The following is a 12,928-nucleotide window of genomic DNA, read 5'->3' on the forward strand; positions in this document are numbered from 1 at the left end:
TTCACTATCAACAAAAATTTGACTTAAGCTTTGGAGAGGTCAAGCTGGAACACCCCCTCCAGTGTTGGCTTGTTGTGTAGGGACTCGGGACTAGAAGCCTCTCGTGAATTCATTGAGAGAGCACCTTAAGAGATGATAATTATGACTCTTCGCTCTTCCTCCTTGAAGCCTTCTTTCGGAGTAACCTTGCGGATGACCTTACACAATCATGACTGAACCAAGCCGTGCCCTTTCCTAAGCCACAACATAAAGAATCACAACAATATCATAATAGAGTTAGTGAAATCAATAATATAATCAACTATCTCACAAATATGATCAAGTATCTTATTCTTCACAAATCTTATATAACCAATATGCTAGGACTCTAGCTAGGAGAGTCATAATTGAGAGGAACATTCATGTAAAACCTACCTAAGCCGACCCCTATTAAAGAGGTGAAGAGGCCGGCTAGGGTTAGGCGGTTGTTTCTTAGAGAAGAATAAGGAGTTGTAAAGGAATAGGAGTCTTGAGTAGGAGTCCTATTAGGAGTTAGGGTTTAGAAGCCCTATAAATAGTTATGTATTCCTCCTCTTTTGATAAGCAATAGATGAATCTTTTCTGTAGTCTTTGAGCAGCAACTTGGAGGGAGGAACCCCTATAGAGTTCCAAGGAGACCGATCCTCTAAAGAGATCAACCTCAAGTTTAGAATCTACAAGGGTTCTAACACCTGGTATCAGAGCAGCGTTCTTGGCGTCTCGCTACCCTTCCACAGCCATCTATCAACCCTCCACAACCATCCAAAGCAATTCCCACAATTGCTTAAAAGATCATCGCCGAATTCCGCCATCATCTCCACCACCGCGGATCATCCTTTGATCTCCTTGTGAATTGCAACAGGTTCTGGTTTCCTACCTTACTGCTGCTGCAATTTAGTTATCCTTATTCGAAAATTCAAAAAAAAAAATTGTTCCTATATTGCTGCATAAACTTTTCGTCACAAAGTTTTCATCTCTATGATGAAAGATACATTGCAGAATTCCAGCCGCATAGCACCATCTGTTTGATCTTGCTACTATGCTTTTTCTATCCAAATTTCTACGAAATTTTTATACCATCTTTGACACTTCCTAATAGTGGATTTCCCTTTGGTTTCATCGAAAAATTCTCAATATAAACTACTGATCTTTTATGTCCAATCTGCTACACTTGAAAATCTATGCTGCAGAAAATTTCAGTCGCATATTGTTGCCTTAACCCATCTATTTGTAATCTTTTTTTAATGAAATTTCTTATATACTTTATAGATCATCTTGGCTTCCATCTAAAATTGATCTATTGAGAAATTCATCTCTAAAAATGATTTTGTGTTTCTGCAAATTTTCATCGTAAACCGTTGAAATTTTTCGACGAGAATTCTGTAATCGCAACTTGCACCAATTTCCTTGCTGTTATACTACCGAAATTTTCTTGATTAAATTAGACATCCTTGCTATCATATAAACTGTGATTTTTCTATCAATTTCCTCCTCAATTCTCTCAAGTTTTTGGTGGAAATTACGTCGAGAAATCGTTGTTTCTTCGACGACAATTCTACTCTTACAAGCCAGCACATACTTGCTGCAACTTCTACTTATTTCTATCAAACCTTTGCTACCATCTACCACAAATCCAAAACTTTCATCCACAGCCCTTAAACTCCACTAAACCACACCCTCAAACTACACCCAAAACAACCACAAAACAAGCCTAAACCGCAGCCTACATCTACCAATCCACCAACCCTTTCGACCATCACATCTCTAAACCTATACATGCCTTTAACACGACAACAAAAGAGAGATCATAACATCACAGATTTGGAGGCATATACTATGGCATCTGAGGAGGCAATCAATGCTAAATTCGAAGCTTTTGAGGCACGAATGGAGGATACGATTCAGACACTCTTTACTGAACTCAGATTGGGCCGACCACTAAGCCCAAAGAAATCACATCAAGGATAGAGCTCTGCCCAATCGCACCAAGCCCGAAGAGATGACTTCCAAAAGAGGGGAGGTTCTCTGATCAATCCCAACTATCCACGCATGAGGGTGGACTTCCCTAGATGGGAAGAAGGAGACTCGATTGGTTGGATTTCGCATGCGGAGTGATATTTTTGGTACCACAAAACCGCGGATGCATCTATGGTGAAAATTACAACTATACATCTTGAAGGGGATTTCATAGAGTGGTTTGACTGGTTTGAACACACTTATGGAGTCTGGTGACAATTCAAAGAAGGATTGTTGATCCGCTTCAGACCAACCGATTACGAGAATATTGATCTCTACCATTCAGGAGTACCAAACCAGGTTTGAAAGGTTATCTAATCAAACTCATGATTGGTCTCAAAAACAGCTATTGACGACCTTCATTGAGGGCTTGAAGCCAAAGATCTGGGGAGAAGTTAAAGCACGACAACCGTACACGCTTATGGCAGCCATCTCTTTCGCACGACATCAAGAGGAGCGATTGAATCATGAAGCTTGGAGGACTAGAGTTTCTCCTCAACTAGAAATACTGAAGCCCTCAATCATGAAGATTGAATCATGGTACCAAAGAAGTTGACAAGAGAAGAGCTTCAAGAGCAATCTACGAAGCGGTTATGTTGGCATTACGACGAGCCGTGGAGTTACAAGCATTGCTGTAGAAAAGGGAGACTTCTTTTGATTGAACCAGTAGAAGAAGAGGTCATTAAGCATTCAAAAGAGAGCCTTAAACATAACGAAGAAGATGCAGAAGAAGAGCCACAACCGACTGACGTTACAGTACACACACTAGTTAGCTACTCAAACCCGCAAACGATGAAAGGGAGACTTCTTATGATTGAACCAATAGAAGAATAGGTCATTGAACATTCAAAAGAGAACCTTGAATATAAAGAAGATGCGGAAGAAGAGCTACAACCGACTGACGTTACAGTACACACACTAGCCGGCTACTCAAACCCGCAAACGATGAAAGTTGGAGACCTTCTCAAACAACAACCGATCACTGTTCTCATCGACACGGGCAGCACTACTAACTTCCTAAATAGTAAGCTTGTTGTTTGGATAGTATTACCTATCGAGAATCACTACAGGTTTGATGTTAAGGTCACTGACGGACGGATTTTGAATTGTGATCGTAGGCGCCCGCAGAAGAAACTATTGCTACAGGATCAAGAGATAATTACATATTTCTTCCTTCTCCCTCTTAACAATCATGAGGCCATGCTCAGAATTAAATGGTTGACGACATTAGGTGATATTTCCTGAAATTTTATGAAACTAATTATAAAATTTTACAGTAAGGAGAAACAGGTGACATTGCACGAGGAACGTGGGGGCGACATAACAACGATTTGCATACAACAAATGGAGAAGGTTTTACATAAAGCATGCAGCGGCTTTTTGGTACAACTTGAGTAGCAAACTAAGGGAGAGCCAACAGAATTTGAAGATCCAAATCTACTTCCTTTGCTTGCTGAATTTTCAAATATATTTGACGAACCGCGTAACCTACCTCTTACCCGTCGGCATGATCATTGTATAACGATCCTTCCAGGCAAATCTTCAGCAAATGCTCAGCCATATTAGTATCCACATCTCCAGAAGGATGAAATAGAAAGGATTGTAAAAGAGATGCTCGAAACAGGAGTTATTCGGCCAAGTTGCAACCTCTACTCTTCACCGGTGCTACTTGTACGCAAGAAGGACGGAACAAGGCAAATATATGTTGATTACCGAGCTCTCAATGGCATAACCATCAAGGACAAATACCTTATTCCAATTGTAGATGAATTGCTAAATGAAAGGGAGTACAAATCTTTACAAAGCTGGACCTTTAATCCGGGTATCATCAAATACGAGCGTGCGAAGAAGACATACCGAAAACCACCTTTTGAACACATAACAACCACTACGAATTTTTGCTTTCTTCAATAGAAGGTGGAATATCTTGGCCATATCATATCAGAGGAAGGTGTGGCAGTGGACCCCTTTAAAATTGGAGCAATGCAAAACTGGCCGACCCCGAGAAATATAAAATTGCTACATGGCTTTCTAAGTTTAACAGGCTACTACCGTAAGTTCATGAAAAACTATGGAAAGATCAATGCACCACTTCCTTACTGGAAAAAGATGTCTTCCAATGGTTGGATAGAGCCTCTGCTTCCTTCGACAAACTTAAGGCAGCCATGACGACGACACCGGTGCTAACACTACCAGATTTCAACCAACCCTTCATTATTGAGGCTGACGCATCTGGAGTCGGAATTGGAGCCATTCTCATGCAAGATGGTCGACCACTCGCATACACTAGCAAGACATTATCTCCCTCCAATCAAAATAAGTCAATATATGATAAGGAGATGCTCGTCATTGTGCGCGCAGCAACGAGGTGGAGACCCTACTTGATTGGTCGACGATTTAAAATTAAAACCGACCATAAATAGATTTAATTGTTTTATAAAAAATCCATATATACCTGTTGTATGTTTTAATGGGAGAGTAAGACGTGAGAGAATATACAGGAGGAGTTACATCTATTTTTTTCTTTATTTTGAAATTTATTCTTTAATTATTTATCTTGATTTAAAAATTTATTCTTTAATTATTAATCAATGATTTCTCTCCTCTTCCCGAGCGGATGATTACAGTGATGCATTTAAAGAATGATAACAACCACATGAAAGTCGATCATTAAAGAACAAATAGGGGCATCATGGATAAAACAGCCAAATTCATTGATAAATAAATACTGCCGATGAAGCAAAATATTCAAAAAAGCACTACGCGAGTAATTATGAGAAATACTGTTCGTAGCAGTTCCAACTAGATGCAACCACTGGATCACAATTCTAAATCTGATATATTCTTAGATATTATGTTCCAGAAGCTAAAAGATGTCCTTGAAACAATAAACAGTGCAGACGAAGGTAAAATTTCAGTCCCTAAGAGAGTCAACCCGCATGTCATTGTAACAGAAGAAACTCTAGCATTTTATACCAATTCTGCACACGATACGTAGAATGCCGCTTATTGATCTCTTCCAGGCATGTCTCTTCCTTGATAAGGAGCCCCACGTTGGTACCCAGGTCCACCACCCTGCTGATAGTTGGGGCTGCTTCCTTCATAACTAGAGTTTTCAGATTGATTACCAGATAAGCCACCTTGATAAGGTGGACTGCTTCCCTGATAACGCGGGCTACCTCCTTGATATGCAGAGCCACCTCCCTGATAACCTGCAGGGCTGCCTCCTTGATAACCTGGGCCACCTCCCTGATAACCACCAGGGCTGCCTCCTTGATAACCTGGGCCACCTCCCTGATAACCACCGGGGCTGCCTCCTTGATAGACTGAACCACCTGGCATAATGCCTCCTGCATTTCCACCAGCAGTGCCGCCTCCTTGATAACCACGGGAATCTCCCTGGTAACCAGGGCGGCCACCTTGATAACCAGGACCACTTGGCATATTGCCTCCAGGATAGCTGCCCTGGTACCCTTGACCACCCCCTTGATAACCAGGGCCTCCTTGATAGCCTTGTCCGCCCCCTCCATAGCTACTTCCAGCATTTGGCATGTAGTTAGGTGGTGGCATGGTATGGGGATCACGATTAGGTGTTGGAGGAACATCTCTAGAAGGCATAGGACTCTGGGCATTTTGTGGCATTGCATTCTGTGCATCACGATTCTGGAACTCCTGCTGGTTTTGCATTGGTGGTGCTTCTCTATTCTGGAAGTGCTGCATGTTTTCCCTTCTCCTCTCAAAGTTCCGTGATCGATCAAAATTGCGAGGCCTATCGTTCCGCCTCGACCTCTCTTGTGCACGTGCATTATTCCTCACCCACTCTTCATGGTATTTAGGGTCATAGGGAACAGCTGTACCATCTATGAATGGTTCTCCTGAAAAAAGATCAATATGGTTTATCTTATGGTGAACTCAGCTTCAGAATTTGCAAATTGAGAAGTACCAACTAAGGAAAGAAAAAGGCCCATACAGAAGCAATCAAGTCAAGTTATCATCCTCTGTTCATGCTGTAAGCAGCAATATTCAACACTCAAAAGCAGTCAGGGATGACAAATAACCAAATAAAGTACAATATTAACAATCTAAAGTGTACTAAGAATCTCAATTAGCATCTTGCTAAAAGTTGATGCAAGTAGCTAGCACTATTTCAACAAACTCAACAATATGTTATTTTCATCTATGTGCAGAAACTAATTCAGTCCTAGTACAGCAAAACCTAATGGAACAAAAGCAGCAACTGAAGCAGCACATAATTTTAAAACCAAAGAATATGAGCAACATTACCTACTACATACATATAAAAGTAAAAATTATATTGACATATAGAAGGGAAAATTAATGCTGCAGATACAATGTTGTCTTGTATTTTCACTAACTGATCTCATAATAAAGCCTATTAAATGAAATCTAAACTCCATCCTATGCAACATCGTGGAGAAAAACCATCAGTCAAGCCAGCATAGATTTCTCCAGCACCATCATACACTGATGTGTGCTTGACCACAAAATGCAATTGGTGGATGCAGTTACGCCAGCTTATAGAACAAAACATACTCATACATAAACATGTTTCTTTTCCCATGTTGATCATATATACCTACTTTAATTAATGAAATGAGCTGCTTATAAAGAGAATATTCAATTCATGTTCTATATTCAAAATTTTATCATATACGATGTGGTAGAAATTTTGAGTTGGATCAATTACCTCTCTATAGATGTATTTGTAAATTTTTTGACCCATCTTGTCACTTGTTATTTCAAACAATTATCAATCAACTAGGTTCAACAAACGTTAACAGCTTACAAATTATAGATTGAAAATGTTCAGAGAAGATCAAGAAAAAATTTGTTAGTGATAAAGAAATTACTGAAGCAATCCTAAACTCCAGTAAAAGATGCTTCACTGTACATATATATTCAGAGTAAACAACCATAAGCAATATGCAGTAACAACCATGTCCGCTTACATTTGACCAAAACTCATTTGACATAATACAATCATGAAAGAGACCATAGTAAAATCTTATGATAGCAATCCTCTTAACGGCCATGAAATTACACTTCTTTAATGAAATGCTTGTTAAGGTAGCTTAGCTTGTTAGATTTACCATGGACCAATGCAAATCTTGTAAACCTTTTGAATGAAATTGTGCATTGTATATTGAAAAAACTGCTCTGACAATCTCCAACTGGGTAACCTCCTCATTACTATTGTGTGTTTTATATGCTCATCTATGACTAAATGTGATAATCATATTTTATTACAGCTATGAGATACAAGAACGGGGAAGCTATAGAAGGCAATAACCAAAGCAAAGCCAGTAAAACGATGCATTTTATTGTAGAATAAACAAAAGAAATATGAGAAGGAATTAACCAATCATAATGGTAACAACCTGAGAGACCACATGTTAACAGTGTATAAGCACGATATACTGTTTTTTTATCTTTATGTTATTTATAGAGAAGAAAAGGATGCAAAAAGGGGAAAAGCATATAAGTTTTCTTCTGGTATTTACCTCCATAATCTTTGTTCTTCACATCTAAATATGAGTCAGGCAGGACCCAACGGACCTTCGGCAAAGCTGCATTATACATGGAAAATTTAAAGGAAAGAACAAACATATTTACGGAAGTATAAAATAAGAACTAAGTAAAACAAACATACGCTTGATCTTATATGAGATCTCTTCAGATACTTTGCACCCAAAAGCAAAGTAATGCTTTGTCGACACCGAATAAATTGACATCCTCGCTTCTTCTTCACTGTAACATAATATTAATTGAAGGGCAAAGAGATGAGACAAAAGTCATCAAATGTAAAGGAGATTACAATGCACGACAACAAATACTAAATCAATGCCTTTCACAATGAACCTAACAGGTGCACGATGCATAAATTGTCAAGAGAACATACAAGACATAAAACATCGGAAGACCTAAATGGATATTTGCAAAAAGTTAGATCAAAGAAAAGTATTGTAGCTTTAATAGTTTATGGAGCTTCATCTACTTCATTTGTAAAATCAGCTTACACATCCTAAATTTGACACAGAACAGTAACAGATGAAATAGTTCACATTTGAAGGAGACAAGACTAAGGATAACAAGAAGACAAGAAACTATAGAGCTCACGTGAAAGAATATCCATAAATCATATATGACACTATGTAATCAGCGGCAGAAAATAAAGCTAAAATCCGGCCCTTGAGACAGACACATGTTTAAAAATACAGACAACATTCTACATAAACCACCTCCATATATTAATCTAAACAACCTTGAATTTTTGTTGCAACCTAGCAACAAATAAACAAGAGTTGAGGGTTCAAAACCTCATCTGATATATTTTTATTATGTGTATACCTTAAATATTGGTAAAATAGCGGTGTACAAAATCTTCTTATCAAAGGTTGAGGGTTTGAAACCTTATATGATATATTTTCTTTGCAAAAAAAAAAGGGAAGATCGCAAATAATTACTCAATAATTTGATAGAGGAGAGAGGATGTAGAAGGGTCTTGATATAAATATTTTATACAAAATAAGATAGAAGAAAGGAGGGAGAGAAAAGGAGGGGAAGGGGGAAAGAAAAGAAAAGATCACCTTCCAAGAACCTGGGACAGGGTCTTGATGTAGCTATCGATGATCTCGTCGCGAGTGAGGGAGGGATCGGCGGGCTCCATGACGACAAGCCAGTGCTCGAAGTCACAGCCGTCGAGTAGGATGGTCTCCTTGGGAGGGCGGTTGCTCCAGTTCGGTGACGGATCGTTGAGTGAAGACGTCGTCGGCCGGGTGGAGAAGCATCTGGTCCCTGAGGCGTCGGCGACTGAGTTGAGGCGGAGCAGGGGGTATTCAGTGGCGACGGCGACGAGGGGACGGAAGCGGAGAAGAGGGGAAGGGCAAGCGCGGGGGAGCGAGAGAGCCCGCGAGGACCGGCAGAGGGTGTGGAGCTTAGCGATCAGTATTCGCCGCGTCATCGTTAAGAGGGTGTGAGGTAAAACCCTAAAAATATCGGCTGCGAACGGAATGGGAGGGCGAAGAGTACTGACCAGCAAGGGTTTTAGATGGACAGTGGTCACGTGTTATGCGCATGAGTTTGTAACCCCTTTCCCGACGGGGTTGCAGCCCAGTAAATGTGACATGTTTTGCCAATGTAATTAAATGCAATTACTATATAGTACCTGAAAAGTAGATTTTTCAGAATCATGCCATGGCAGGAGAATGCAGGAGGTCCGAAGATGTCAACAATATATCCAGCAATCACACTAGGTACTTCAAAAAAAAATTTATAAAAGTAATTTTAATATTTATAATATATATATATATATATATTAATAATTTAATATAAAATAATAATATATTAATTTATTATAAAATTTATATTAAAAATAATAATAATTTTTATATAATAAATAAAATCATGTATCAATTATATGCAATGTGCATACACAATAGTTAAACAATAAAAGTGTACATGATAGTTTATTCTTTTAACAACGGATGGAGAAATATATTTTATGAGATATATTTTTCTTAATAATTTAATAACGAAAGAGAGAATTCATATCGCACTTCCAATAACAATCAAGTGGAGAATTATCTAACATCATGTTTAGCGACCCATTAAACCCTAAAGAAAATCATCTTACCTAACCTTAATAGAAATACATAAATAATCATGATTATTTATTTATATATATATTTAAAAAATAATATAATAAAATATTATGAGGGAATATGTTTGATGTATGATTTGTCAGACTATATCCATTAGTGGCTTTACACTATGATGAGCCCATAGTTATTTTGCATGTTATACTTCCAACCAATCATATGTATTATATAATAACAATAATATCGATATCATAAACTTGATCTAAAAGAAATAGTAAAAAATTAATAATTATTTTTAAATTATAAATATTTAATAATTTTTTTAAGTTGATCAAATCATAAACATATAGGACATCAATCTCTCAATAATCCTCGATCAACAAGAATAATGATTAGAATAATCCAATTGACTTAAACAAAAGTCAATTCAATTAAGATCTAAACGATGAACCTCAAATCCATATAAAATCAACTTTGCTGAATTGATCAAACTAGGCTAGCCCAATCTTGGCCCATGGATTGATCATGTGCATCGCATGTGATCGCCTATGATGGTTGAGCTAGGTTAGCCTACGGGCCAGAGCTTGACTCGTGGGTTAGGCCTGACCTACGGGCTGGGCTTGATATGTTGATTGGGCCTAGCTAGTGGGTTGTGGCCTGACCTATGGGTTGGGCATGGCCTGTGAACGATTTCAATCCAATTCATATCCAATTTCATACCATAACATATATTTACAATTATATATAAAAAAAAGATAATAACACATTAAAAGATAAGATTAAGAAATAAGCTTTAATATAAGGAAATAACCTTTTAAATTTAATAAGAATTATAAATCATACTTTCAACACATGTATAATTTCAACATATTCTAGTCAAATAAATTTTAAATCTTTTATAATATCAAAAATTTTAGATAATATATTTTAATCTAATAAAAATTTTAATCCAGATAATATTAAAGATAAGTTGTAATGCTAGGAAATATCGTATATTTAATATATAAAACATATAAATTTTTAACATGTTTAGATCTAAAAATAAAAACCTCAAGTAGGGATCAAAGAATATTATAAAATTTTCAACTGATAGTTATTAATACAATAATAAAATTTTTGACATTTACAGAATTGATAAATATTTTTTAAACTATAAAATTTTCAACATTTAAATAATCATAATAAAAACTAAAACTTTTATTTTCAAGAAAGATAGAAAAACCTACCTCTCGTCAACAGGGTATAACCCCTCGTTCCTCCCGCTACTATGCTCGGCTAAGTGAGGAACGAAGAAGAGAATTCCCTCCCCTTAAATAGGAGGAGGTGAGCCTCTATTAAAAGAAATTTATTTTGATTTTTATATTTATTTAATATGAATTATTTCTATTTAATATACTAACAAATATAATATCATCCTATTTGGAATGCTTAATAGTTATTTCTTAATTCGTAATAGCAAATAAGGAAATAGATTAAGATTTTCTAAAGTATAATGGTAAGTAAGGAAAAAATTAATTCCTAACTTAACTATTTGATTTGATTACATTTCTTCCCTCCTATAGGAAATTTGGTTCTCAAATTTAGTTCACTTTAATAGAATAAATGAGGATATTGCTCTCGCATATCTTCTTTTCTTTCCCATGTTGCCTCTTGGACTGAATGGTGTTACCAACAAATATTTACCAAAAGTATAATTTTATTTCTTAGAACATGTTCTTTCCTTTCCAAGATCTAGGTTGATTGTTCTTTAAAAGTGGTATCATCTCTTAATTATAGAGGTTGGTAAGATATGACATGTGATGGATTTCTGATATATCTTTGAAGCATAGATATGTGAAATACATTATGGACGTTAGCTAAAGCCAAGGGCAATGCCAATCTGAACGCCATAGGCTCGACCTTTTGTAAGATCTCAAATGACTCAATGAATCTTGAGGCTAACTTTCCCTTTTGACCAAATCTCATAACTTCATTCATTGGTGACACTTTAAGAAGACGTGCTCACCAACTTCGAATTCTAGATCTCTTTACCTTCGATTTGCATAACTTTTTTGAAGACTTTGAGCTGTTAATAATCTTTGGCCTATAATTCAAACATTATCATCTTTTTGAATTAATTGAGGCCCCAAAAGTTTCTGTTCTCCTACCTCATCCAATATACAGGTGATTTGCACTTTCTTCCATAAAGAGCTTCAAATGGAGTCATTTGTATATTAGAGTATAAGTGCATATCCCAACTTCCACTAAAGTCCAAAGCACATGCTCTTAAGAGATCTTCAAAAGTTTGTATTGTCCTTTTAGATTGGCCATAAGTTTGGGGGTGAAAAGTTGTACTAAACTTTAACTGTATGCCCAAAGATTTTTGTAGACTTCCTCAAAACTTAGAGGTGAACCTTGGATCTCTATCTGAGATAATGCTAACTAGCACCCCATGATATCGAATAATTTCCTTAATATATAGGCTTGTTGGTTTATCCAATGAATACTTCTTATTAATAGAGAGGAAGTGAGCAGATTTAGTAAGTCTGTCTACTACTATCCAAATTTCATCATATTCTTTCGTAGTTTTGGGTAATCTTATCACAAAATTCATAATGACTTGCTCCCACTTCCATTCAGGAATCCAAATCCTTTATAATTTTCCCATAGGTACTCGATGTTCTACCTTCACCTATTGGCATATCAGATATTTAGTAACAAACTCTACTATATCTCTCTTCATACCACGCTACTAGTAGTTTTAGCATAAATCTCGATACATCTTAGTAGTCCCGGGATGGATATTAAATTTTGATATATGTGCCTCCTCCAATAATTGCATCTTTACTATATGGCTTTTATAAACACAAAGTCGGTTATGGAATGTAACAGAACTATCTTCAGCTTAGAGGAATTCAAGTATAGATCCTTGAGTTATCTCCTTAACTATCATTTGAAGATATATATCTTCCTTTTGACGTTCTTTAACCTTTTCTACCAAATATGATTATACTATCAAACACACAAGAAAACTTTTATTTATCTCTGATAAAAGTTTAAGTTTTAAGTCTGCCAACTCTGTCATCATAGAATTCCTTTAAATATTCATATAGGCTACAAGACTATAAGTATTTCTACTTAAGGCATCAGTAATAACATTAGCCTTCCCAGGATGGTAGTTGATATTAAAATCATAATCCTTTAGAAAATTCAACCATCTTCTTTGTCTCATATTTAAATATTTCTGTGTGAAAATATATTTGAGACTCTTATGATCTATGAAGATTTTAAAAGTC

At 36.6% G+C, this 12,928-nt stretch overlaps 1 protein-coding gene across 1 annotated transcript; it reads right to left on the reverse strand.

Annotated features, from left to right (window-relative positions):
• Positions 1–4,729: 4,729 nt before the first annotated feature.
• LOC135583312 (multiple organellar RNA editing factor 8, chloroplastic/mitochondrial-like) lies at positions 4,730–9,076 on the reverse strand. Its single transcript, XM_065152785.1, has 4 exons — positions 8,643–9,076; positions 7,706–7,803; positions 7,557–7,622; positions 4,730–5,909 (listed from the first exon to the last, which is right to left on the reverse strand). Exons 1-4 carry the CDS (start codon positions 9,014–9,016, stop codon positions 5,041–5,043), a joined length of 1,407 nt encoding a protein of 468 aa, XP_065008857.1. The 5' UTR covers positions 9,017–9,076; the 3' UTR covers positions 4,730–5,040.
• Positions 9,077–12,928: the final 3,852 nt, after the last annotated feature.

Source organism: Musa acuminata, chromosome BXJ3-5 (assembly GCF_036884655.1).
Source record: "Musa acuminata AAA Group cultivar baxijiao chromosome BXJ3-5, Cavendish_Baxijiao_AAA, whole genome shotgun sequence".
NCBI classification, from domain to species: domain Eukaryota; kingdom Viridiplantae; phylum Streptophyta; class Magnoliopsida; order Zingiberales; family Musaceae; genus Musa; species Musa acuminata.

Coding starts and splice junctions, on each gene's coding strand:
- LOC135583312 (XM_065152785.1), bottom strand. CDS start 9,016: ATGACGCGGCGAATACTGATCGCTAAGCTCCACACCCTCTGCCGGTCC. Junction 7,623..7,705: donor GATCTCATATAAGATCAAGC/GTATGTTTGTTT, acceptor TGTATAATGCAG/CTTTGCCGAAGGTCCGTTGG. Junction 5,910..7,556: donor GAAGAACAAAGATTATGGAG/GTAAATACCAGA, acceptor ATCTTTTTTCAG/GAGAACCATTCATAGATGGT.